This window comes from Oryctolagus cuniculus, chromosome 4, assembly GCF_964237555.1.
Source record: "Oryctolagus cuniculus chromosome 4, mOryCun1.1, whole genome shotgun sequence".
Classification (NCBI taxonomy): Eukaryota; Metazoa; Chordata; class Mammalia; order Lagomorpha; family Leporidae; genus Oryctolagus; species Oryctolagus cuniculus.
The window spans coordinates 68291526-68316672 of record NC_091435.1 but is presented as its reverse complement, the minus strand read 5'-3'; the positions used below and the strand labels follow the sequence as shown (position 1 = coordinate 68316672).

Below are 25147 nucleotides of genomic sequence, written 5' to 3'. Positions count from 1 at the left end.
GTATACTTCTGTCTTTCTCAGCTTCTCAAGAGTTCAAGAGTAAATACAAATACACATATATAAAATCACTGTAACTATCATTATCATATACCAATGTTGAACAAAAGGCACAAACAGTAAACTCAGCAAAATGAGAAGGATATAACAAAATTAAATGCAGAAATAAATAAGAAGGAATAATTTTTGGAACTTAATAAGCTTATTCCATAATGTGTCTGTGTGTGCAATGTATATGGATGTGTAACTGTGTGTGTCTCTGAATATATTATCTATATTAATTATCTATATTATAGTATCTACATTAATTATATTATAATATCTGTATTAATTTAGAAAATAAAGGAGAGAAACCTTTCCTTGAAACTTTTTTTTGACAGGCAGATTGGACAGTGAGAGAGAGAGACAGAGAGAAAGGTCTTCCTTTTTCCATTGGTTCACCCCCCAACAGCCACTGCAGCCGGTGCACTGTGGCTGGTGCACTGCACCGATCCAAAGCCAGGAGCCAGGTGCTTCTCCTGGTCTCCCATGCAGGTGCAGGGTCCAAGCACTTGGGCCATCCTCCACTGCACTCCTGGGCCATAGCAGAGAGCTGGACTGGAAGAGGAGCAACTGGGACAGAATCCGGCGCCCTGACCGGGACTAAGAACCTGATGTGCTGGCGCCACAGGCAGAGGATTAGCCTATTGAGCTGCGGCACCAGCCTCCTTGAAACTTTTTAACACTAAGCAGAAAGCCCATGGTAATAAGCAAAAGTTCATGGTAATAAAAATCACATATAATTATGAGAAAACAAAAATTAAACAACAGAATAAACTAAGAGAGCTGAAAATAGAGCTTATTGGTGAGGAAAGGGTGTATTTTAGTACCTGATGTTAGGAAATCTAGATCATTATATAGTAAATAATTATATGGCAAAAATATCTCAATCTTACATTTTAGGTTAAAGACTTAAATATGAAATAGACAAAATATAAAACTAATAAATGTAAGAGGATATCTTTGCAAACTTAGGTGAATAGGTATTTCTTCAATAGGACCCCAAATTCAAACCATGGGGTGAAAAGATGGATAGATTTAACATTGTTGAAGCCTTAAAGGCTATTATGTTCCCCTAGTGATATAATGGGAAATGTGAAAGAGTGCTAGCAAATGAGGAGAGGAAACCAACTTCTAGTTTGTAAAGACTGGGATATAACGGCTTTTCTGAAATAAAGATAGCCAATGAGAATCATGAGAATATATACAAGAACTTCAGAGAAGGGGAAATCTGAATGACTATCAAATATATGGACACAATCAATCTTATTTCAAAAAATTTAATTCACACATAATTGCACAATTTCATGTAGTACAATATGATGTTTTGATACATCTATACATCATTTAATGATGAAATTATGATAATTAGAATATGAATCATTTCAAAGATTTGTTATTCAAAATCCTCTCTTCCAGTTATTTTGAATTACACACTACATTATTCTAACAATAGTCATTCTACTCCATACTAGATCATCAGAATTTGCTCCTCTTATCTAAATGTAACTTACCCTCATAGTCTTATAACCACTATTCTACTCCTATATGCTCAACTGTTTTAGAGTCCACATACAAGGGAAATCATTCAATATTTGTCCTCTGCATCAATTCATTTCACTTTACATAATTTTCTTTTGGATCATACATGTGATAGAAAATGACAAGATTTCACCTTTCTGTACATTGAATAGTATTCTATTGTATACATATATTTTCTTTATCCATTCATTCCAATGATGAGCACTTAGGTTGTTTTCTTCTCTTGCCTATTGTGAATACAGCTACAATAAACATGGAAGTGTAGATGTCTCTGGGGTACTGATTTCATATCTTTTTGATATACCCCATAGTGGTAGTTTCATCTTTACTTTTTGGAAGAGCCTCCATAGTATTTTCCACATTTATGAATACTCAGAAAAATAGAAATTAAAGCAGTCATTCAAATGGTGATGGTGGCAGAGGTCCTGAATCAGGGAAAGAATAGAAACATTCAGACATTAATATTAACATAACCTCATTTGAAATCACTACCTCACTAATTGGTTTTCATATTTAAACAAATGTTCCCATTTATTTATAAAATGATGGTTATGGATACAAAATGTAAAATGAAATGCAGATTTAAATTGGAAGACTTAATCTAAATTTGAAGTATACACAATGACAACAACAGTAACAACAAAATACCCCACATATATGATAATTACCTGGGTGAATGAGGTGAATGGCTCATTATGATCTCAGAGGGACTTGAGTTGATTCACCCTTATTCTTTGACCTGAAGATAAGGACATGCATGTATCTGTCAGATGAATACAGTCCAAACACTCCCCCTCATGGCAGTGTGGAGAATTTGTATCCAAATGCTCTTGAGAGATTGAGACACTTTTTCAAATACTTAGATCAACATAAAACGCTTCAATTACAGAACTTAAATATTAATTCTACTTAAAAATCATGAGAATAATAATCTGTGATGTGTACCATGGATGAACATAATATCTTTATTCTCAAATTTATATCTCCCTTTCTCTCTGTCTCTCACTGTCTAACTCTGTCAAATAAAAAAAAATTTATATCTCTACTCTGATTGCTCCATAAATTCCAGAGTCACATATATAAATACTTAATGAACATACTCTCTTGGATGTAAAACAGATTATTTCAAAATTTACACATTAAAAATAGAACTCTTGGGGCCAGTGCTATAGTGCAGTAGGCTAAGCCACAACCTACAGCATCAGCATTCCATTTGGTCAGCGATTCATGTCCTGGATGCTCCACTTCTGATCTAGCTCCCTGCTTGCGGCCTGGGAAAGCAGTAGAAGATATTCAAGGTCCTTGGGCCCTGGCACCTATGTGGTAGACCCAGAAGAAGCTCCTGGCTCCTGACCTCAGAACCAGCACAGTTCAGGCCATTGTTGCCATTTGGGGAATGAACCAGTTGATGGAAGATATCCCTCTCTCTGTCTCTCTCTTTCTCTCTCTCTCTCTCCCCCCTGCCTCTCTGTGACTCTGCCTTTCAAATATATATATATATATATATATATATATATATATATATATAACCACCAAAACTGTCCTTCCTCTTATCCTTGACTTGAAAGAAACCCTCTGTACCTTCTAGAGAGATCTTTATAGTGTAGAGCAGATCCTTTGCCCCTGTGTTCTACCCTTCCAGGGGTTGATATTGTAAAAACTCAAATGCCCTCCCAGACCCGTGGACCTTCTTGTTTTGGTCCCCACCTCCATTCCCTAACCATTGTTTCAAGCACACTGACTTTCTCTTTCTTGTTGGAATGCATCAGGTTCATTCCCATGTAGTCACTTGAACCAAATATTCCTTTTTTCTGAAACACTCTTCACTAACAATTTCATTTGTCTTACTCGGATATCAGTTGAAATGTCATCGTCTCAGAGAGAAGACCCATAGCTCTTTCAATCATCATTCTGTCTTATTTCTACAAGGTTCTTATCACTGCTTGGTATTTTCTTGCTTCCTTTTATCTTTCCACTATCCATTCCTCCTTATTATGATACAGTCTCGCAAAGATGGGCAACTCCTATGATTTGGTGGTGTCTCTTTCATCCACACTAAGAGCAACGCATCGTAATGTAGAGATATTCAAGCAGTATTTTTTAAAAATTTATTTTATTTATTTGACAGAATTTCAGAGAGGTAGACAGACAGAAAGAGAGAGAGACAGAGACAGAGACAGAGAGACAGAGAGGTCTTGCATCTGCTGGTTCACTCCCCAAATGGCTGCAATGGCTGGAGTTTAGCCAAACTGAAGCCAGGAGCTTCTTCCAGGTCTTTCATTAGGATGCAGGGGCCCAAGGACTTGGGCCATCCTCCACTTCTTTCCCAGGCCACAGCAGAGAGCTGGATCAGAAGTGGAGCAGCCAGGACTCGAACCGGTGCCCATACAGGATGCTAGCACTGCAGGCCTGGGCTTTAACCTGTGGCACGACAGCACCGGACCCTTCAAGCAGTATTTGTTGAAAAATGAAGGGCTATTTTACTCTATTAGTCTTGTAAAACAAGGTCACTTTATCATGACTTTGTCAGTTAGTAAACCTGAGTCCCTAAACAGTGCTGTGAAGTTAGATGCTAGATACCATCAGGTATTAATCTCTGGTCCCCCAGCTGCCTCCCTTAGCTTAAAGATTCCTTGCCCTGGTTTTATAATTGAAAATCAACTATTTTAATAAAATTAACTCACTGAATTGAGGGAATGGTGCAGTAGGCCCTACCAGGTCCCTAACAACTTGACCCAGTAGTTAATTTGGTTCCCTATAAATAACATCTTGATGTTCAATCTTGTCTCAAGGAGTTTCTTGTCCAGTAACTAAAGGCCCAGTAACTCCAAAATGTATGTTGCCACCAAATTGACCGAAGCTCACTTTGTCATCAAAATTCCCTTAAAAACAAGGTATTATTGACCAATCAAAGCAAGGGCATGACTGATCAACCAGGCACCCAGACATGTGCAGAACAGTACTTCTGAATTCTAAATTCAGTCTGTAAAAACTTTCACCCATAACCCCTCAGGGAGCCCCCAAATTAAGTGACAGCTGCCTGGATCCTTACTTTCCCTTGCACAGTGAATACTTACTGTCTTCCTCCAACCCAGTGTCAGTGGCTTGCTGCATATCCGGCAGTGGGCCCAGTTTGGGGGTTCCATAGCATCTCCTCCAGCCAGTTTTTGGAGACTTATGTCAGCAGACTTAACTCAGTCCCAGTCTCAAGGATTTTCAGCACTCAGTGAATTCCCTCCCATAACTTGTCTGGGGTCCATATTCTGTCTCTTAAGGAAGTCTTTCTTCAGTAACGAATCTTAAATTCAATTTACCATAAGCAAATGATTAACTAAAAGCCTACCTTTCTAACAATTTATAATTTTAATATGGCTTTATGCTTAACTGTAGAATTTACCAAGTATGTACAAAGGAGTTTTCCCATCGTGTTTCTTTATATGAAGAATTTTGCTAGAGTACTAGGATTTTTTAAAAAATATTTTAGATTAGCCATATTTTACCCACCTTCTTACCTCAAACAAGTAGGAATATAACACCGTTTCTTCTTTCTTTTTTGAACAATGCAGAATATGATCACGCCAATAAATGAAATGCATAAAAGTGTTATGAATCCACCAACTACAGGTAAACAAGAAGTACCTAAAAAACACAAGGCAAAAATGTGTACATGTATGCTCCTTTTCTTACACACTATACTGCTCTCTTGCTTGGTACTTTCAATCTGCAATGCTTTTCTGATTTTCCATTGTATTGTTGACATTCAAATTGACATTATAAGAAAAATTGCCATAGTCTAATGTATAAATGAATGTACTAATGTATATTCAAACTGCTACATGTATTTAAAAGATTGAGACACATAATATTTAATGTCATGCTATCACTCCCAAGAATAAGAAGATGTAACTACTTAAATATTCACTATGGGAAAATGTTAAACAAAATATATCACTTGATGAGTGTATTATTGAAATAGAATTTCCAAAGTCTATAATAATTTCAGAAAATAAATTTAAAATAATAATAAATATTTAAGATTAATGTGCTAAGAAAATATGACAACCATTTTATAAGAGCCATATACACTAACTGGGTGAGTACTTTAATTAGGTACAAATGAGAAATAAAATCTCTGTGATATTAAGGAAATCATCTTAAGTTAAGGAGCAAGTAGGTGGCACAAATGGAAAATATATTCATTTTTGACTACAGTGCCTGAACTCATACAAAAAAATTGCAAAATTTTAAGCATAAACACTTTTGAAAACAGCTATTATGACTATAGTTGTCCTAGCTTGTATTATAGATGCCTTTTCTCTAGGTAGCCCTAGGAATATAGGTACTCTTCAGCTTACCTCCCAATAAACCAATTGTAATTGAAAACTATAAGTCAAAATTTCATTTAATATACTTAACCAGCCAAACATCCTAGATTAGCAGCCTAGCACAGTATAGCTTATTGTTTGTTCACCCTCATGACTGTGTGGCCAGCAGGGAGCTACAGTTCAATGCTGCTTTCCAGCATTGGGACAGAGTGCCATACTGCATACCACCAGCCCAAGAAAAGATTAAAATTCAAAATCCACACTGTGGGGGCCAGATTTGTGATCCAATGGCTCAAGACATCACCTACCTGCCATCACCCAACATTGGAGCACTGATTTGATTATTGGATACTCTGCTTCTTCTCCAGCTCTCTGCTAATGAGCCTGGGAAAGCAGTGGAGGATGGCCCATGTGCTTTAGTCATTACAACTCATGTAGGAGACTCTGATGGAGTTCTAGGCTCCTAGCTTCAATCTGAACTACTCCTGGCCGTGAAGGACATTTAGCGGAAGTGCACCAGCCAATGGAAGATCTCTTTCTCTCTTTGTCATTCGGCATTTCAAATAAATAAAATAAATCTTTAAAAAAATCCACAGTATGATTTTTACTGAATGTGAACACTTCAACATTACAATATTTTCTTGATCACAGGTGTTTTGTAATGAACTACTTCTTTCATAGGCCTCTAGTACAGATTACATTGAAGGCAATGTAGAGTTTGAATTCAGCCTCTAAATATCTTTTTGGAAAACAGTAATTTTTAATGATTTAAAAAAGTTTGGAAATTGTAGATTTTTCTTTTGGTGACTGAGAGGATACTCATTAAGAATCTTAAGGTCTCTCTTTAATTGCAAACAGAAAAATGGGCTTTTATATAAAATGAGTAAGTGTGTTCACAAAAGTTAATGGTCAATGGGGTATTTGTGGGTTGGGAAATAATAAAGTAGAAGGATATATCTGCAAATAGGTCTGTTCAATTTTTTTAAAGATCATTTATTTATTTGAAAGGCAGAGATACAGAGAGACAGAGGCAGAGAGACAGACAGAGAGAGAGAGAGGTCTTCCATCTGCTGGTTAACTCCCCTGATGGCCACAACAGCTGGAACTGAGCAAATCTGAAGCCATAAGCCAGGTACTTCTAGGTCTCCCACTCATGTGCAGAGCCCCAGTACTTGGACCATCTTCCACTGCTTTCCCAGGTCATAGTAGAGAGCTGGATCAGAAGTGGAACAGCCGAGACTTGAACCAACGCCTACATGGGATGCGGGCAGTACAGGTGGCAACTTTATCTGATACACCAAAGTGCTGGCCCCGGGTCTGTTTAATTTGAAAGAAATTTGAGAAAAAATTTCATGGTAAAAATAAAACAATGACATGGTTAATCGGAAACTTTCATTATACCAACAAAGGGGAGTACCTCTATAAAAAGACTTCTCACATAAAAAAAGAAAAATCAGAAGCCAAACCATCCTTAGGTTGGAGGCCATTTGCATAATTTACATTTTTCAATGTAATGACAGTTTAATGGAGAGTCATCATTACAATTATAAATGTTTTTTCTTAGACATATCATAAAAGTGAATATAGTTGGTCCTTAAGGAAATTTGTGCTTGCATTAATTAGGATCAGAGATTTACGTCTCTAAAATTTATTACAAGATTAGCAAGGAAGAATCCTTTTCTGAACTGATAACTTATTTCTTTACTTCCATTTGTATCTCAATAGAGTTAAATTAGCCATAATAATCCAGCAATGGATTGATGGGAAATATACATGCTATTCAACTGGCATATTCCCATTTTCTGAGATGAGGAAATGTTCAGGAAGAGTACTGACTAATTTCCATTTCAGAAACAGATATAACAAAAATATTTACCTTTAATTCTTCTTGAGATTGCATGAAAATTATAGTAACAAGAAGAAAAGGGTTAAATGCAAAACATCAGACAGAACAAAAAAAATGTGGTGAAAAAATGTGAAGAAACAAGCTTATGGAAGATGTCAAGTGGACAGAAGGATGATCTGTGAAGGCTCAGGACAAAAGAAGCTGCAGTCTCCTGATGCACAAGGCAGATTCATCTGCAGAGAGAGATATCAGCAGGACTTGGAGAGGCTCAGGACTCTGAGGGCAACAGAGAGGGGAATGAGCAGTGCACTTACAGTTTGAGTTGAAAGCCCCCATTTCTAATATTCCAAAGTACAACTTGGATAGCCACATGCTTATACCCTAGCCAAAAATGTAAAAAGGAAGTTAATTTATTGCACATTCTGAGAATAGCTAGAGCAGTAGAGGTCAGGGTCCCAGAATGAAGGTGTTTACACTCTGCCTTTTAAACCTCCAGTATAGGCTCACCAGGAACTGGAAAAAGTCTGCAATCCAAGGAATGGAGCCTGAGTAAAAGAAACAGAAAATTAAAGTGATAGGAGGGGGAGGGAGTTGAGAACGTGAACTAAATAAATAAGGAAGCCAGATAATTATGATACCTCTAAATTATTTTTCCTGGATACGTTTGAGAAGATATTAGTTTCTTAAAACAAAAGGGGCTAGTGCTTGATCTAAAGATTGTGACACTTGCCTGACCTTCAGCTCTTGCCTCCAGCTCCCCACTAATGCAGACCCTTGAAGGCACAGTGATGGCTTAGGTGATTGACTTCCTGTCACCCACATGAGAGACCTGGAATGGGGTCAGAGCTCTTTGCTTCAGCCTGGAACATCTGCCTCTCTGTTGACTGGACAGGCTGGCAGGGCAGAGAGAAACCTCCACACCCAGCAACTGTGGGAGCCTTGCATGCAGACACTGGGGAGACTTGGTGGTTACATGAGGAGGTGCAGGTTTTAGCTGGGTTTCTGGGCAATCACTGGGTGTGGCTCCACATACTTGGAGCTTCTTGGTTGCCTAGAACAGATCATTGCAGTGGGAACTGTTCACAGTGAAGACTGCAAAGATCATTTGTGGGGTTCATATGGTGACATGGAACACACGTGGGGCCAACACCTAGGCATTGAGATCTGCCATGACCAACATGGGTGTCACTCTGGATACTCATCGCACCCTGGGGCACTGACCAGAGCTTCCTGGCCATACCTACCACACACCTCTTGGTATTCACTGAACATGCAGTCTACCAAGCCACAGAGGCATAGCTCAAAGATAAAAGCCATCAGAGAAAAAAAATAAAAAACAAAACAAAAATCAACTACACAAATGCCTAAAAAATAAATCCAGAAATTCAAGAAAAAAGAATAAAGGGCCCTAAAGCAGGCTAATTTTTAAGTTGATAATTTTGTAGGGTCCACACATAATGTTATAAAGTTCCAAAGGCCCTTGGCAGAAACAAAGGATCCTCATGCCTGAATTAAAGGATTAAAAAGTAAACGAAACTAAAAATATCATTAGGATAAACAGAAAATACTATGCTATCAAAGAGAAAATGCATTAACATCTATTATTACTTTTACCAGATTGGCATTTGACTTCTCATCAGCAACAATCAATGGCCAAAAACAATGGAGAAATACCCTAGAAATTCTGAGAGCATAAGAATGATTGATTTAGAATTGTATAGTTATCAATCACATGTAAGAGCATTCTATGAATGTAGTATAGACCCAGTGGCTTGTTGTCATGCCTACTACAGTCACCAGGGAAATTGCCTGTTATTCAGATTCTACAGTGTTGAGTATTGGATTCTATTTAAACCATGTTTTACTAGTCTGGAAGATAGAGGATGATGGAAGGGTATTTTGTGCTAGCCTGAATGTACTGTTGTTTTATACAAGTTTCATTTTGTGTTCGTCTTCATTTTGTCCTTTATTCCAGAGACAGCTTAATTCTGAAATTGATGAGATGTTCTAGGCTGACTTGAGATGGTGTTTAGTCTACATCTAGATTGTGTTAGACTGTTCATGCCAGTACTCTTCTAAAACAGGAAATGTCTCTGTAACTCATTGGATTCAACATCATTGATGATTAGTGATGCTTTTTCTTGACTGATATGACTAAACTATCAGAAATTTTATCTGTCTCATTAGTTCCCAAAATACAGATTAACAAATAGCATCATACTAAAGTGGATTTATTTAGTATTCTCACCCCACTCACCTCCCATGGAAATTTCAGAAAGATATCAGACTGGGAATTAGATGTCCTGTAGTTACTGCAAGCTGTGTCAACAAATGGGATCCTGGAAAAGTCATTAGCTTGTGCTTTCACATAGGTTCAGCATGGAAAGAAAAGGGTACACAGACATACTCTAATCTTCTTTAATTTGTAATGAACTACTTGCCTTCTCAATGTATATCTTAAAGGAAATGCTTAACTCTACCTCATTACATAGTCTATGATTTGAAGTGTTGCTTTGTGAATAGCAGACACAGTGTGATTAGTATTAGCTAGCTTGCTCATCTGACCTTGCTGTTAGCTTGATTCACAGAAAATGCTTATTATAACTCCAATAGAGAATGCTTCTAATCTCTTTGCTGTACACTCTGACTGTGAATTTCCTTGTGTGTCCTTTAGATAAGTAAATTCTGATTTTCCCAAGTGATTCATGTCAGCCCATCAGGGCATACTTACTACTAAAATTTGTCCAGCTGTGGTCATGCAGCTTGTCATGTGAAGTGGGAGGGACACAAAAGTCCCAGGGCTGTTACACTGGATGTTTCATGGGAATTCACCAGTGTGACTGGAAGAAGGGAAAGGGAGATGCTATTATATAACTCATTTTTTTAAAAAAATTTATTTGACAGGTAGAGTTATAGACAGTGAGAGAGAGAGACAGAGAGAAAGGTCTTCCTTCCGTTGGTTCACTCTGCAAATGATCACCACGGCCGGCGCTGCGTGAAGCAGCGTGATCTGAAGCCAGGAGCCAGGTGCTTCCTCCTGGTCTCCCATGCAGGTGCAGGGGCCCAAGCACTTGGGCCATCCTCCACAGCCTTCCCGGGCCGCAGCAGAGAGCTGGACTGGAAGAGAAGAAGCCGGGACTAGAACCTGGCACCCATATGGAATGCCGGTGCTGCAGGCGGAAGATTAGCCAAGTGAGCCACAGCCTGTTACTCATTTTGTCTTCTGACAACCCACCATTTGAAAAGGCTAAGGCCTTAACAGAGGAGGAAACTTTTAAATGGAAACACATACATGTTTTCTTTAACTTCCTGGTGCTTGAAATGTAGCCCATTAATTTGAAGCAGCATCCAGAAATAAAGACCAAGGCATGACACCGGACATGTCTTTGATTACAAGGCTCAAAGAAATAATGAATAATATGAAGAAAGAGCAGAAATGAGAACTCTATAGGCTGAGTGGTTTGCAGTTCCACGGCAACCCAGGGCAACTTTTTTTTCCCAACAGAGATATTTGAGATTATACATTCTTAAAAATGGCCTTCAAAATTAATGACATTTTTCTCTGAAACAGAAGTTGAGAGAACTGGTTTCTGTACAAATGCAGTAAATGAAAAAATAGAATTCTGCAGGTAGAAAAAAATGATTCTAGAGAAAACTAGGAATGTAGACAAAGAAATAAAATGCAACAAAAAGGGTAAATATAAATGATTATTTTCATAAACCACATCAATTGAATGCAACAATAATATATTGTGGTATTTCAATATGAGTATATACTGCGGCTAGTGTCATGGCTCACTTGGCTAATCCTCCACCTGCGGCACTGGCATCCCATATGGGCGCCGAGTTCTAGTTCTGGTTGCTCCTCTTCCAGTCCAGCTCTCTGCTGTGGCCCAGGAGGGCAGTGGAGGATGGCCCAAGTCCTTGGGCTCCTGCACCCACATGTTAGACCAGGAGGAAGCACCTGGCTCCTGGCTTCGGATCGGCGCAGTGCCGGCCTTGGCGGCCATTTGGGGAGTGAACTAATGGAAGGAAGACCTTTGTCTCGTCTCTCCCTCTCACTGTCTATAACTCTACCTGTCAAATAAAAAATGAGTATATACAAAGAATCGGCATGCACAACAACAACAGCAAAAAGATCAGGAGCTGATGTAAGACCATTGCATTGTCCAGGGAGTAATGAGAGTACAAAATATGTTAGACTTTAATAAGTCAGAGAACTATATTAGGACCCACCACTAAAAGTAATGTATATTTCCCCCACAATTAATAGGTAGGCAAAATGAAGTAAAAATAAATAGGGGCTGGTGTTGTGGTGTAGCAGGTAAAGCAGCCGCCTGCAGTGCTGGCATCTCCTTTGGGTGCTGGTTCAAGACCTGGCTGCTCCACTTCTGATCCAGCTCTCTGCTGTGGCCTGGGAAAGCGGTAGAAGATGGCTCGGGTCCTTGGGCCCTTACAACCATGTGGGAAACCTGGAAGAAGCTTCTGGCTCCTGGCTTTGGATTGGCGTGGCTCCGGCTGTTGTGGCCAATTGGGGAGTGAACCATTGGATGGAAGACCTCTCTCTCTCTGCCTCTCCTCTCTCTATGTGTAACTCTGCCTTTCAAATAAATAAATAAATCTTTGAAAATAAATAAATAAATAGTTAACCTCAAAGAATCAAGAAAATATAAAGGAACACTAAACAGATAAAATAATAGAAAATGAATCAAAATTTGGTGGATTAAAAGCCCAAATATCAGCTTTATAGCAAATATACAGAGACTAAAACTCAAATGTTAAAAGATTATTAAGTGGAATATAAGAAAATTATTGGAATATTTCTTTTTGGCTTCTACTTGTAGAATTTTTCTGTAAAGAAAACATCTCCTGTTTAATTATGGTTATGATCCAGAAGAAATACAGCTGACCGAGCTTGGAAAAAGGAGAGCAAGGAGAAGTGGGTAGCTAAGAGAGACTTTCTGTGGTGGATGACCAAGAAGCAAGTTTATCCATGCTGTTGAAGATTGAGGAGGGAAGTGGCAAAGAATAAAACTACTGGGAGGAAAGGGGTGGGGGAAAGCTGACTATGGAATAAATGATTGCAATCTTCAGTGTTCATGGCAAAAATGTAGTGAGAAGCACAAACAAAAAGATCAATTCAAAATTTCCATCGGAAAACAGTTGCCCCAGGGAACACAACTCCGATAGTGTCCATCTTCATTATCTGAACCTTTCAACCTATTACACTGATCCACAAGTTCAAAAACAGGTAATTACACAAGTCCTTCTGTTGGTGAATTTTAAAGGGAGATGCCTATTTCCCCGGTTGACATATTCCGTTCTACTTACATTCTTGTCCTACTGACAGAGGAACAATAATTTCTTCCTTCTTTAAAGGGTGATCTAGGTGCACAATCAGATGTTGGAGTCCTAAGGACCTCAGAGTCTCCAAGGAGACAATGCACGTCTTAGTGACAGTCACCGTGCCATTGGCGTTCAGAACAAGCTGCTCCTCTGGTGGTTTAACGAGGGCTTGTGATGGGAAAAGAGCGATTTGAGGAGCAGGTTTTCCCACAGCTGAGTACAGAACATTAAGAAAACCTTCGGGATTCAGCTGGAGCTCTGTTCTTAATGCGGATACAGCTGAGGCAAGAAAGGAGAAACAGAAATTAAACATAGAAGTACCTCCCACCACATTCCTATGTTAGAGACTAGACTTGCCTAAACTGCTACTTGAAGTCGAAATGTTGAAAACATACCCCCTGGGATACCTCTCATTGCTTGTTACAAAACTCCCAGTATCATTTCCCATACCCACAGACAGGCCCTCCAAATTGAGGTAAACAGTTGGCGTCTCAACTTTCATGGAATCTTAGCAAGATATAAACTCCCAATACCTTAAATTTATAGCAACAGAATAAGGGAGACTGTGACACTGTCACTAGCCCTTAAACATTTTGTCAGTCTGAAGCCTGGGAAATCTTTCTTCTCTTAGAGTCTTAAACTCCTCTCTTTCTCCTTCTCTACAATCTCTTTTTCTTTTCCTCTCTTTTCCCAATTCTCTAGTGAGAAAATTCTGATGCTCTTTGTGAATTTTACACACTGGATGAAAGCCAGTGCAGCATAGCTATGTGAGAGGTTGAGGATCTGGTGTTGTGGCGTAGCGGGTAAAGCCTCCACCTGCGACACCAGCATCCCATATGGGTGACAGTTCAGATCCTGGTTGTTCCATTTCTCATCCAGCCCCCTGCTAATGTGTCTGGGAAAGCGGCAGAGGATTGCACAAGTCCTTGGGCCCCTAAACCCACATGGGAGACCTGGAAGGAGTTCCTGACTCCTGGCTTTGGACTGGCCCAGTTGCAGCCATCACAGCTATTTGGAGAGTGAATTAGCAGATGGAAGACCTCTCCTCTGTGTCTCTCTGTCTCTCTCTCTGTAACTATGCCTTTCAAATAAATACTTTTTTTTTTTAATGAGTTGATTGAAAATCTAAAAGGCGATGCCTGGTTTTATAGTGAAAATGAGCTAATCACATAAGCATTGTTGGCTTCCACCTTTGCCTTCTGCATAACAAAATATGTGGCCTCTCTGACATCTATTAGTCTTTCCTCAGTATAACATTCTTTCCCTGTTCACCAGCCTTAAAAGACCACAACCCCATGATTTCTGCCCCAGTAATTTGAGCCTACAGAAAACACTGATATACTTAAAATGTTAAGGCAGATTTGTCCTCCACGGCTGCCGTGTGGAAACACATTAAACAAACATTTGTAGCAGGCTTCGTCTTCAAATGTCACTTCCAGAATAGTTATGAATGAGGAACTGGGTTCGATGCTCTTGCAACGCAGCCTATCTGTGTATGGCGGAAGGATCTTCTCTCCATTTTTACTGCTGTAAGTGGCAATATTTTGTGGCAAAGAATCTTGGATCTTCTGCCAGGTAATTTGCACAACATCTGCTACCGTTGTTAAATTGCAGAAAATAGTCACATTTCCTCCCAAAACAGCCGTCTCATTATTTTTATGCTTTATCCTATGTGAAGAATCTAAAAATAAAATCCAATATTAAACAAGCATTTATGCTAGCCTGCTTTACCCATATCACAGTACTCATCTCCATGAATTAAAATTATCATTTTATTTGCCTCCCTTGCCCACTAGGAAATTAACTCCTCTATCTCTTCACCACTGAATTCCTTGTTTCTAAATGTATTTCTGGCATGTATTACCTAAGCAATAAATATTTATTGAGCGTAAAAATTTAGAAACCATTTAAGCAATATACAATAAGCATTGTTAGCTTTCTTAAAAAACTTTTTAGTTAACAGATCACAGGATAAGAATACCATTAACTGATCTGAACAAGGAAGGGTGTGGTGGTTATGGTCATATAACTCAAACATATGAGCAGAATAAGATTTATCCTGAGATCTCTATCAGAAACACTGATTTTTCTCAATCTTTTGCTCCAGTGTGTTTAGATTGGTAGGATACTTCAATTTCTGTGTTGGTTGAGACACAAATTGTTAATTTTTCACAGATACCACCTGGTAGCAGAACAGGGCATGTGGTTAGGTTAGTCTCTAATATGAAGTTAAAGTGGAATTTTAAATTTTTCTCCCATGAGAAAGAAGAGTTTTGGAAAATGTGTCTATTAAGTGCAGTGTGTGTGTGTGTGTGTGTGTTCAAAGTGCCACTGATTACAAAAATTAAAATTAAAAGAAAAGAAAGAACACAATTTACCAATATTCCTTCCTGCAATGAAAGGATGATTTAATAATATTGAAATTGATCAATTTAAACTACCATATTAAGGAAAAAACACGATTATTTAATAGATTCAGAAAAAATCATTTGATAAATGTCTACACCTATTCATGAAAAAATAGTAGCAAACTAGGATTATGAGAGAATTTCCTTTACATAATAAAAGGAAACTACAATAACTCCTCGGCTAACATTACATGCAATTGTCATTGCTTCTCCATTGAGCTCAGAAACAAGACAGAGATTTCTACTGCTTCATCCCTTTCTCTACAACTCCTGACTAGAAATCCTGGCTAGGCTAATTAGCTATAAAAAAGAAATGGAATGAATAAAGATTGGAAGGGATTAAAGTAGAATTTTTTTCCAGATGACATGATTGAGTACAGAGTGAATTACAAAACTCTATGGACAAACTGTTAGAATTCAGAAGTCAATTCAGTAAGACCCTGGATCCAAAATAAATGTCAAGATTGTCAGTTTTAGCTTCAACATGTAAGAGCTTAGAAGTTAGGGCCAGTGTTGTGGTGAAATGGGTTGAGCTGCCACCTACAAAGCTGGCAACTTATGTGGACACTGGTTCGATTCCTGACTGCTTCACTTCCAATCCAGCTCCCTGATAATGCACCTAGGAAAGCAACAGAGGATGGCCCAAGTACTTGGGCCCCTGCACCCATGTGGGACACCTGGATGAAGCTCCTGACTCCTGGCTTTGGCCTGGCCCCACCCCTGCTGTTGAGGCCATTTGGGGAGTGAATCAGCAGATGGCAGATCTCTCTACCTCTCTGTCCCTCTCTTTCTCTGTATCTCTGCCTTTCAAATAAATAAAATAAATCTTTTTTATAAAAAAAAGAACTTGAAAGTTAATCCACCCATAATAACATAAAAAAAAAGCTGAACAAGCTAAAAAGATCTTATCATGAACTCCTCAGAGAATTGAAGGCAAAGGGCAAATCACCACCCTGAAATGTGGAGCAAAAGTAAGTACAGAGAAGGAGAGCTGAGATGAGCTCATTTAGAGTATGTAAGGAAAAGGCACACAGATCAGAGAAGGCAAGATACGGACTCACAGCCAAAATGGAGAATATATTCACAGAGATAAATGACCAACTGCCAGCCTGCACACAGACTGAACACGTGGCAGAAGACCCAGCCCTCAAGAGGTTGGGCTTTTTAACTCAGGTGGGCTAGTGGTCTGGAGGGGAGGTGGGAGGCGAGAGACGGAGGTGAGTTTCTCCACATAGGTTTGGCACCTGGTTTTCCAACCTGGAAAAGAATGCAGAGGGTGGGGTGGGGAACAACACAGTGTGTGAGATCCAATAGATTTCCTTGAAAGAATGCAGGGATTTGGAATAAATTTGGGGACCTCCAAGGATGCAGGGGTAAAAGGTAAATTCCTGGCAAGGAGCTAGAATGACTCAGGCTTATGTACTTTTGCCATCAGAGTAAAAGCCACTGGAGTCAAAAAATGATAGGAACATATCAATGGTAATTTTGATGAATTGTCAGAAACCGAGCATCAAGGGACTTGAGAGTGACAAATTCTCCAGGGCAATAATCTTAGGGAGGCCATATCTGTGGGTCTCACCTCTCAGATCCTTGTCAAGTGAATAGCCAAGAAAAATCACCTTGTATCTTTGGAAAAGGAAGGGAAAAATTAACCATTCTGACATGGTTACCAGAGCATTTTCCACTTAAAAAAATACCCATTCTTACGGAAAAAGACATTTTACCAGAACCTGATCTCACATTGTTGGAAACACAATAACAACTCCAGTTCCTTCTAGTTCTCCTGTCTTAACTAAAAGGGCTGAGGAAAAGGGAAAAAAAGGGAAGAATATGGCTCATGGTCACAGCTGAGATACACAGGTCCACTTACGAAAGAATTAAACCTAAGATTTTAGAAAACTTCCCATCCACAATCCCTTCCCACCATATCAACAGAGCTCCTGTAGAACAGCAGTGGATTACAGCCAAAATAGTTACAAAGTTCAGAGTTCAGACTCTGATTAATAAGGAATTTTGGGGGAAATACAGAGACAACAGGGCAGAGAAAAACAAAGAAACTATAGAGATGTGAAGACCTTGATGCCAAAAGCTGTGGTAAACAATAAACACAACTCAAATTCTAGCCAGATTAACACAAAACTCACAGTAATGCTCTACCTTGGTTGCTACTACCTAATTGATCATATCTGTCTTTTGACAAAAAATGAGTAGGCATGCAAAAACAGGGGCCACTGTTGTGCTGCAGTGTGTTGGGTACTGCTTGTGACACCAACAACCCAAATCAGAGCTTTGGTTAGAGTCCCAGCTGTTCTGCTTCCAATCCAGCTCCCTGCTGATGCATCTGGGAAAGCAGTAAAGGATGACCCAAGTACTGGGATCTCTGACACCCATGTGGAAGATTCAGATGGAGTTCCTGGTTCCTGGTTTCTGCCTGACCCAGAGCTAATTGTTCCAGCCATTTGGTAAGTAAATCAGCAGATGAAATATTCTCTCTCACTCTCACTCCTCTCTCTATGACTATTTCAAATATATATATATATATATATATATATATATTTAACAAAAAGGCACAAAAAGAGGCTAACATTGTGGTGCAGTAGGCTAAGCCTCTGCCGTGACATTGGCATCCGTATGAGCACCAATTTGAGTCCCAGCTGCTCTACTACCAATCCAGTTCCCTACTAACGCACCTGGGAAAGCAGTGAAAGATGACCCAAGTGCTTGGTCCACTGCCACCCACCATGGGAGGCCCAAATGAAGCTCCAGGATCCTGGCTTTGGCCTGGCACAGCCCTGACCATTGGGGCCATTTGGGGAGTGAGCCAGGAGATGGAAGATCTCTTTCTATCTCTCCCTCACTCTTTCTTTCAAGCAAATAAATAAATCTTTTTTTAAGTGAATAAAAAGGGGGCCGGCACCATGGCTCACTTGGTTAATCCTCCACCTGCAGTGCCGACATCCCATATGGGTGCCAGGTTCTAGTCCCAGTTGCTCCTCTTCCAGTCCAGATCTCTGCTGTGGCCTGGGAGTGCAGTGGATGATGGCCAAGTGCTTGGGCCCCTGCACCCGCATGGGAGACCAGGAGGAAGCACCTAGCTCCTCTCTTTGGATCGGCACAGTGCCGGCATAGCGGCCATTTGGGGAGTGAACCAACAGAAGGAAGACCTTTCTCTCTGTCTCTCTCTCTCACTGTCTATAATTCTACCTGTCAAATAAAAAAAAAAGTGAGTAAAAAGATAATCTGAAGAGACAAGGGGAAAATCTAAAGCAGCCTAGGATAAAACACAGATTTTTGATTTCCAGGCAAAGAATTTAAAGTAATTTTGATTAATGTATTAAGGATCTAAGTAGAGAATATAGAAGTCATGCCAAAGCACATGGAAAATGCAAGCAGAGATAAAAACTGTGAAAAAAATAAAAATAAAATGGGACAATTAATAACAACAACATAACAGATTGAAGAATGCTTCTGATGGGCTTATGAATACATTGGACATTGCCAAGGAAAGAATGAATGTCTGGAAAATAGCCTCAAAAATCTATTTCAGGTTCTTGCCTTTTACTTAGAGAAGAATTCTAAGTACAGGCTTAAACATGATGTGCAGTGTGATAAGGTTAATGGAGAAAGTGAGAAAACTACACAGGGACATGGGGGCTTTATTAAGGGAGAGTGGACCAGGAAGGGGAAAGTGGGACCTCCAGGGGTCCACCAGGAGAGAGAGGGAGCAATCAAGAGCATAAAAAAGAGGTCCCCTTCCCCTTCCCCAGGCTTCTTATTCATGTCCAAAAGGGAAGTAGTTACGTGGTACTGCTCCCAGGTCCCAGATAAAGGGAGGTTCAACTTGGGGAGAGGCCATCTGATTAATGATAGGATTACATGGGGGCAGGCTAGATGTGGCCTCCAGTTTATGAACTTTATCTCCCTGATCTTTCCCACTTTATTATAACAATAAGAAACAGAAAGACAAATACTGAATTGTTGCACATATACAAAGCTTCTACAACAGTAAAATTAATAGATACAAGTAGTGAAATAGTATACATCAAGGACTAGGCAGATGGAGAAATAGAGTGTATAATATCTCAGTCAAATAATATAATAAGCACCAGAGATCAACTGTGCAATATTGCAGCTACAGTCAATAAAAATGCATTATACAATTAAAACTTTGTAAGAGGGCATATTTGATTTTAAGTGTTCTTACCACAACAAAATAAAATAGAAAGGAGTTACCAAGTCACAAAAGACATGGATAAACCTTAAATACATATTTTTGAGCAAAAGAAGGTAGTCATATATTGTACTATTCCAATTCTGGAAAGCATAAACTATAGAGATAATAAGAAAGATTACTGGTAGCCAGGAGTTCAGGGGGAAGAGGTAGAGTGGAATAGGTGAGGCGCAGGGGATTTTTAGGAGAATAAACTGTTTTGTATGCTGCAATAGTAGATAACTGATACTACGCATTTGTCAAAGTGTATGGTGCTGTACATCACAGAGAGTGAACCTTTATGTGTACAACCTCTTTTTTTATTATTATTTTTTTTTTGACAGGCGGAGTGGACAGTGAGAGAGAGAGAGACAGAAAGGTCTTCCTTTTTGCCGTTGGTTCACCCTCCAATGGCCGCCGCGGCTGGCACGCTGCGGCCGGCGCACCGTGCTGATCCGATGGCAGGAGCCAGGTACTTCTCCTGGTCTCCCATGGGGTGCAGGGCCCAAGCACTTGGACCATCCTCCACTGTACTCCCTGGCCACAGCAGAGAGCTGGCCTGGAAGAGGGGCAACCAGGACAGAACCGGTGCCCCGACTGGGACTAGAACCCGGTGTGCCGGCGCCGCAAGGCGGAGGATTAGCCTGGTGAGCCGCGGCGCCGGCCGTGTACAACCTCTTAAAGCATGATTTAGGAAAGTGGGAATTCCAAGAAGGCAGGCTGAAACCTCAAAATCTAACTGTGTGACAAATGTCTCCTATGTAAACATAAGCATGTATAGTATACACACTTGATATAATGTGATAAAAATAGCTTTTTACCCCTCTGAATTTCCTCCTGAAAACTCATACCTAGTGTAATCATGAAAAAAATCAAATTCTGATAACTAGTAATCCTATAAAACTCGACTTTTCAAAATAAGCAAAATCATCAAAATATAGGAAACTCTGAGGAACTGATACTTAACAAATAATTTTAATGAGGGAACCTAAGGAGACATGGCATATAATTGTATCCTGGATTGAATTGAGGCGTAGAATAAAAAAGACACTAAGGACAGCATTGTGGTGCAGCAAGTAAAACCACTGCCTGCAACACCCACATCCCATGTAAGTCCCAGCTGCTCCATTTCAGATCCATCTCCCTGATAATGTGCCTGGGAAAGCAGAAGATGGCCCAGGTGCTTGGGCTTCTACCACCTAGGCTCCTGGCTCCGTTGTGAACATTTGGGGAGTGGACCAGCAGATGGAAGATCCCTGTGTGTGTGTGTGTGTGTGTCTCCCTCTCCAACTCTACCTTTCAAATAAATGTCTTCAAAAAAAGAAAGAAAGAAAAAGGAAATTAAGTAAAAACTAAAGACTTGTGAATTAACTATGATCTCCTGCTAAGAACAATGTATCAAATTTGACTTATTAATTTTAACAAATGTCATGCTAATGTAATTTTCTGTTAATTTCAGAAAAAACTGGGTAACAGAGCATAAAGGAACTATGTAGTAGTTTCTCAGTTTTTCTGTACAACTAAAACTATTCTAAAAAATAAAATCAAATATCTTCCCATATATGTGTAATAAGCAAGTAGAAAATAAGCAATGGAAAACAGCATTTACAATAGCTCATCCCTCCATAAAAAGAAAAAAAATACATAGCAATAAATTCAATGGAAGATATACAAGACCTCCCCAATAAAATCTGCACATTATTTCTGAGAAAATCAAAGACTCACATAAATGAAGGATATACCATACTCATAGATAGGAAGGAAATTGTAATGATATTAATTCTCTCCAAATTAATTTTTGAATTCAAGGAAAGCCTAATAAAATTCAAGCAAGCTTTTAAATTTTTAATTTGAAAATTTATAAATTGATTTTAAAAAATCAAAAGAACAAATTGTAAATTTACAATTCAGACACCAAATTAAATTAATAGAATGCAATATTGATTCAGGCATAATATAGAGTGTTAGAAACAGAAACACATCTGACACAGATGGCATAGATTGCATAGGATTGGAAAAAAAGGTGATCTTTTCAATAAAAGATTCTGGGTCAATGAAATGCCTTTGTGGAAAAATTATATGTTATATATTGACCCCCACCTAAGACCAGGACAGAAGTCCATTTCAAATGCATTAAATATCTAGATGTTAAAGGAAAAATAAGGCCGGCGCCGCGGCTCACTAGGCTAATCCTCCGCCTTGCGGCGCCGGCACACCGGGTTCTAGTCCCGGTCGGGGCGCCGGATTCTGTCCCGGTTGCCCCTCTTCCAGGCCAGCCCTCTGCTGTGGCCAGGGAGTGCAGTGGAGGATGGCCCAGGTGCTTGGGCCCTGCACCCCACGGGAGACCAGGAAAAGCACCTGGCTCCTGGCTCCTGCCATCGGATCAGCGCGGTGCGCCGGCCGCAGCGCGCTGACCGCGGCGGCCATTGGAGGGTGAACCAACGGCAAAGGAAGACCTTTCTCTCTGTCTCTCTCTCTCACTGTCCACTCTGCCTGTCAAAAAAAAAAAAAAAAAAAAAAAAAAAAAAAAAAAAAAAAAAAGGAAAAATAAACTTTTAAAATAAAGCATTGTAGAACATCTACCTAACAGCAATGGACAATGATTTCTTAAATAAGGAACACATTAACAGTTATTTAATGGCTTATTCCTTTCTAAGTAATATGAAATAATGAAAAGTGAAAATGTGGCCTACTTTAAGACTTAATAACTCCAGTTATTCAAAAGATACATCCTTAGAAATAAGAAGGCAACCCACATTTTGAGAGGATATTTGCTATACATATATATGACAAAGGACTTGTATCCTAATATACAAATATTGATATAATTTCACAAATAGATAAGGGCAGACAATTCAATAGAAATTTGAGCTAAATATTTGAATAGTGACAACACAAAAGAGAATATCCAAATGATTGATAAAAATATATAAAGTGCTCAATTTGGTCGTGAAAGGAATGCAGATTTAAACAAGGACAGCATAATGACTGAAATAAAAGACAGACAATCCCAATTTTGGTGAAGACCTGTAGAAAACATAACTCACATACACTGCTGATGGGAAGGTAAATTCTTTCAATTACTTGGGGAAAATTTTTAGTTGTATCTTAAGCTGAACATAGGTATATCCTGTGATCCTCAAATCTCCTAGGCATATGTCTCAAAGAAATGTTCTCCAAGAAACATGAATTAAGGTGTTCATAGTGGCACATTTTTAATAGCCAAAACCAAGAAATTACCCAAATGCAAATAACCAGTAGAAATAATAAATAAATTTTGATATTATACAATGGACTATAAAGAAATTTTTACCTTCTGTATTAAAATTCAATGCTGAGATGCTACTATTTTAAATCTTTCAAATGACAAATATTCAAAAGTTTAACATTCAATAGATGAGCAGTGATATTTAATGAACTAGGTCTACTCTCAACAGAATGGATACGTTTCACCAATACATTGTTGAATAAAACAGCAGCAGATGACTAGATGCTAAATGATTGCATTTATTTTAAGGCAAGTTAGCAACAGATAAAATACATCTGTAGTGGAAAAAGCTAGAGGTCCTCTTAGGAGAGGACCATGAAAGGAAAGGCGCCCGAATAAGTTCTGGGGGGCGGCTATTGTCCTGTCCCTACCTGTGCTGGATACATTCACATGATCGTGATGAAAAACTGCATACTTACCATCTGCTTACTTCCCTGTATGTCTGTTTTATTTAAATTCAAAGGAAAATAAAGACTTAATGTAACTTGATCCACATAGCTCATATTATGTTCTTTGATTTTTAATCACTGCTCCACACTTTAGTGCTCATATTGTAAGCACGTGATTTTTCCAAATATCCTTGGCCCATATTATTCACACAGCAATATGGAATATGTAATACATGTAATAGGTCTTCTTATAAACAGTACTTCATTTGTGAGCAAAAGCTCTGTGATGACATCTTGCCTGGCTGATTTCTAGGAGTATATTATTGCAGCAACCCATTACCTTTCTAAGTCTTAGAGTTTTTAATCTGAAACAATGGTCTTAATGGTATCTGACTCACAGGATATCATATAAAATAAGAATATGTAGAAGTACTGCTATTTATAAATCACCATAGATGTTTTAGTTACTGTAGGCAATGTGATCTCTTCCCTTAGGGAACAATACAATGATACAGTGGGGCTTCAAAAATCCCATTGGCAAATATGTGTTATGAAAATTATGCATGGGTTTCAAAAATTTTTTGCACCAAAGAACCTTCTAATTCTATTTCCCACCAACTTTTTGAAGTATCTTCATACATAAGTAAAGTCAAAATAGCAACACAAAAAAGGCAACAGTCAAGCTCTCACTATTCTCAAAACAGTTTCTCTAGATGTTCTTATCACATCCTTGCCTAACTATTTGTTCTTATGTTTGTCTCCTTCTTTAGGTTCTGAGCTACTTGATGACAGAACCAGTCTTGCTCATGGTACATTTTAGATGGTGAAGTAAATTGTGAAGAAATAACAGGGACACACTGGTTTCCTCCTGTCCTCTGTCATCCATCAATAACTTCGGGTGAATCACCTAACAGTTCAGGTGCTAACTCATTGTAGGAAAAGCTCCTGAACCAGAAGTTAGAATAATGGTTTTTTTCTTCTTTGGAAACTACCTTGACTTTTTCCTTTCCTGAATTCCTTAGAACACTTATTGCATTTACTATGAATCAGAATAATTCTAAATTAATTCAAGTTAAATACTTCCATCAAATAATTTTAAATCACCAGAAGATAGTAAGACTAAACATGTGTTAAAACCTTAATACATCTCAGTACTAACAATAAGCAAACCCACAAAGTAAATGACTAACAAATGAAAACTTACCTGCTTGACTTGACATTGCAAAAGTCAAGAACTTGTTAATGGCCATGAAAAGCTCAAAACAAACCAAACTCAAAATCAAAAGGTAAATATGCTGCAGGAATATGTCTACAGGAAACAGTACAAAACAAAGCATGTTAGCAAAAGATCCTCTTGCCTCTAGCTGGTTTATGGCTTCCAGATTGAAACACTTATGCATACTTTAGAAGCAGTCTTTATTTCCTTTCTTTCATTATCTGTTTATATAGCCATTATTTCAAATATTCTCAAATATTTGCTAACTACGTAATAGGATAGCTACATGATTAGCACACAGGCCCATACGAAATACCCCAAGGACCTGTATTTATAAAAGTAAGCAGCCTACAGCCTGGTATTTTTTTTTTAATCCTTGGTTTCCAGCTAGCTGCTTTTGAGAGAAAAAGTAAACAATTACCTTGTGCCCAGACGGGAAGCATGAAGAGGTAGAGAATGTGACAGAGTGGGAAGCCCATGGAATTAGATGGCAAAATCTTCACTAACACTAGAAGTATTTTTTTTCCAAACTGAAAAAGGAACTCTATATTATAAAAATCC

General features: G+C 38.8%; 1 protein-coding gene across 4 annotated transcripts; it reads right to left on the bottom strand.

Annotated features, from left to right (window-relative positions):
- Positions 1–1302: 1302 nt before the first annotated feature.
- Positions 1303–25147, bottom strand: LOC100349682 (OX-2 membrane glycoprotein). Of its 4 annotated transcripts, none has more exons than XR_011388358.1 (7): positions 25008–25144; positions 24575–24679; positions 14438–14776; positions 13081–13374; positions 5083–5217; positions 2247–2317; positions 1303–2003 (listed from the first exon to the last, which is right to left on the bottom strand). XR_011388358.1 is itself a non-coding variant. In XM_051819057.2 (7 exons), the coding sequence occupies exons 1-6, from the start codon at positions 25063–25065 to the stop codon at positions 2272–2274; spliced, it is 945 nt and encodes a 314-aa protein (XP_051675017.2). In that variant the 5' UTR covers positions 25066–25144; the 3' UTR covers positions 1303–2003; positions 2247–2271. The 4 variants fall into 4 exon arrangements, 3 of the variants coding, with proteins under 3 accessions (XP_051675017.2, XP_069929273.1, XP_069929274.1); XM_051819057.2 differs by having other exon boundaries at positions 5115–5217; XM_070073172.1 differs by having other exon boundaries at positions 5091–5217; positions 25008–25143.

Bases quoted from the DNA above. Each gene is read 5' to 3' on its own strand.
- LOC100349682 (XM_070073172.1), bottom strand. From the start codon at position 25,065: ATGGGCTTCCCACTCTGTCACATTCTCTACCTCTTCATGCTTCCCGTC. The intron at 13,375-14,437 runs GTATATCAGTGT...TTCTTGCCTCAG, and splicing joins AATCTGCCTTAACATTTTAA to CTGTATCCGCATTAAGAACA. The intron at 5,218-13,080 runs GTAAGTAGAACG...TGTGTTTTTTAG, and splicing joins TCTGTCAGTAGGACAAGAAT to GTACTTCTTGTTTACCTGTA.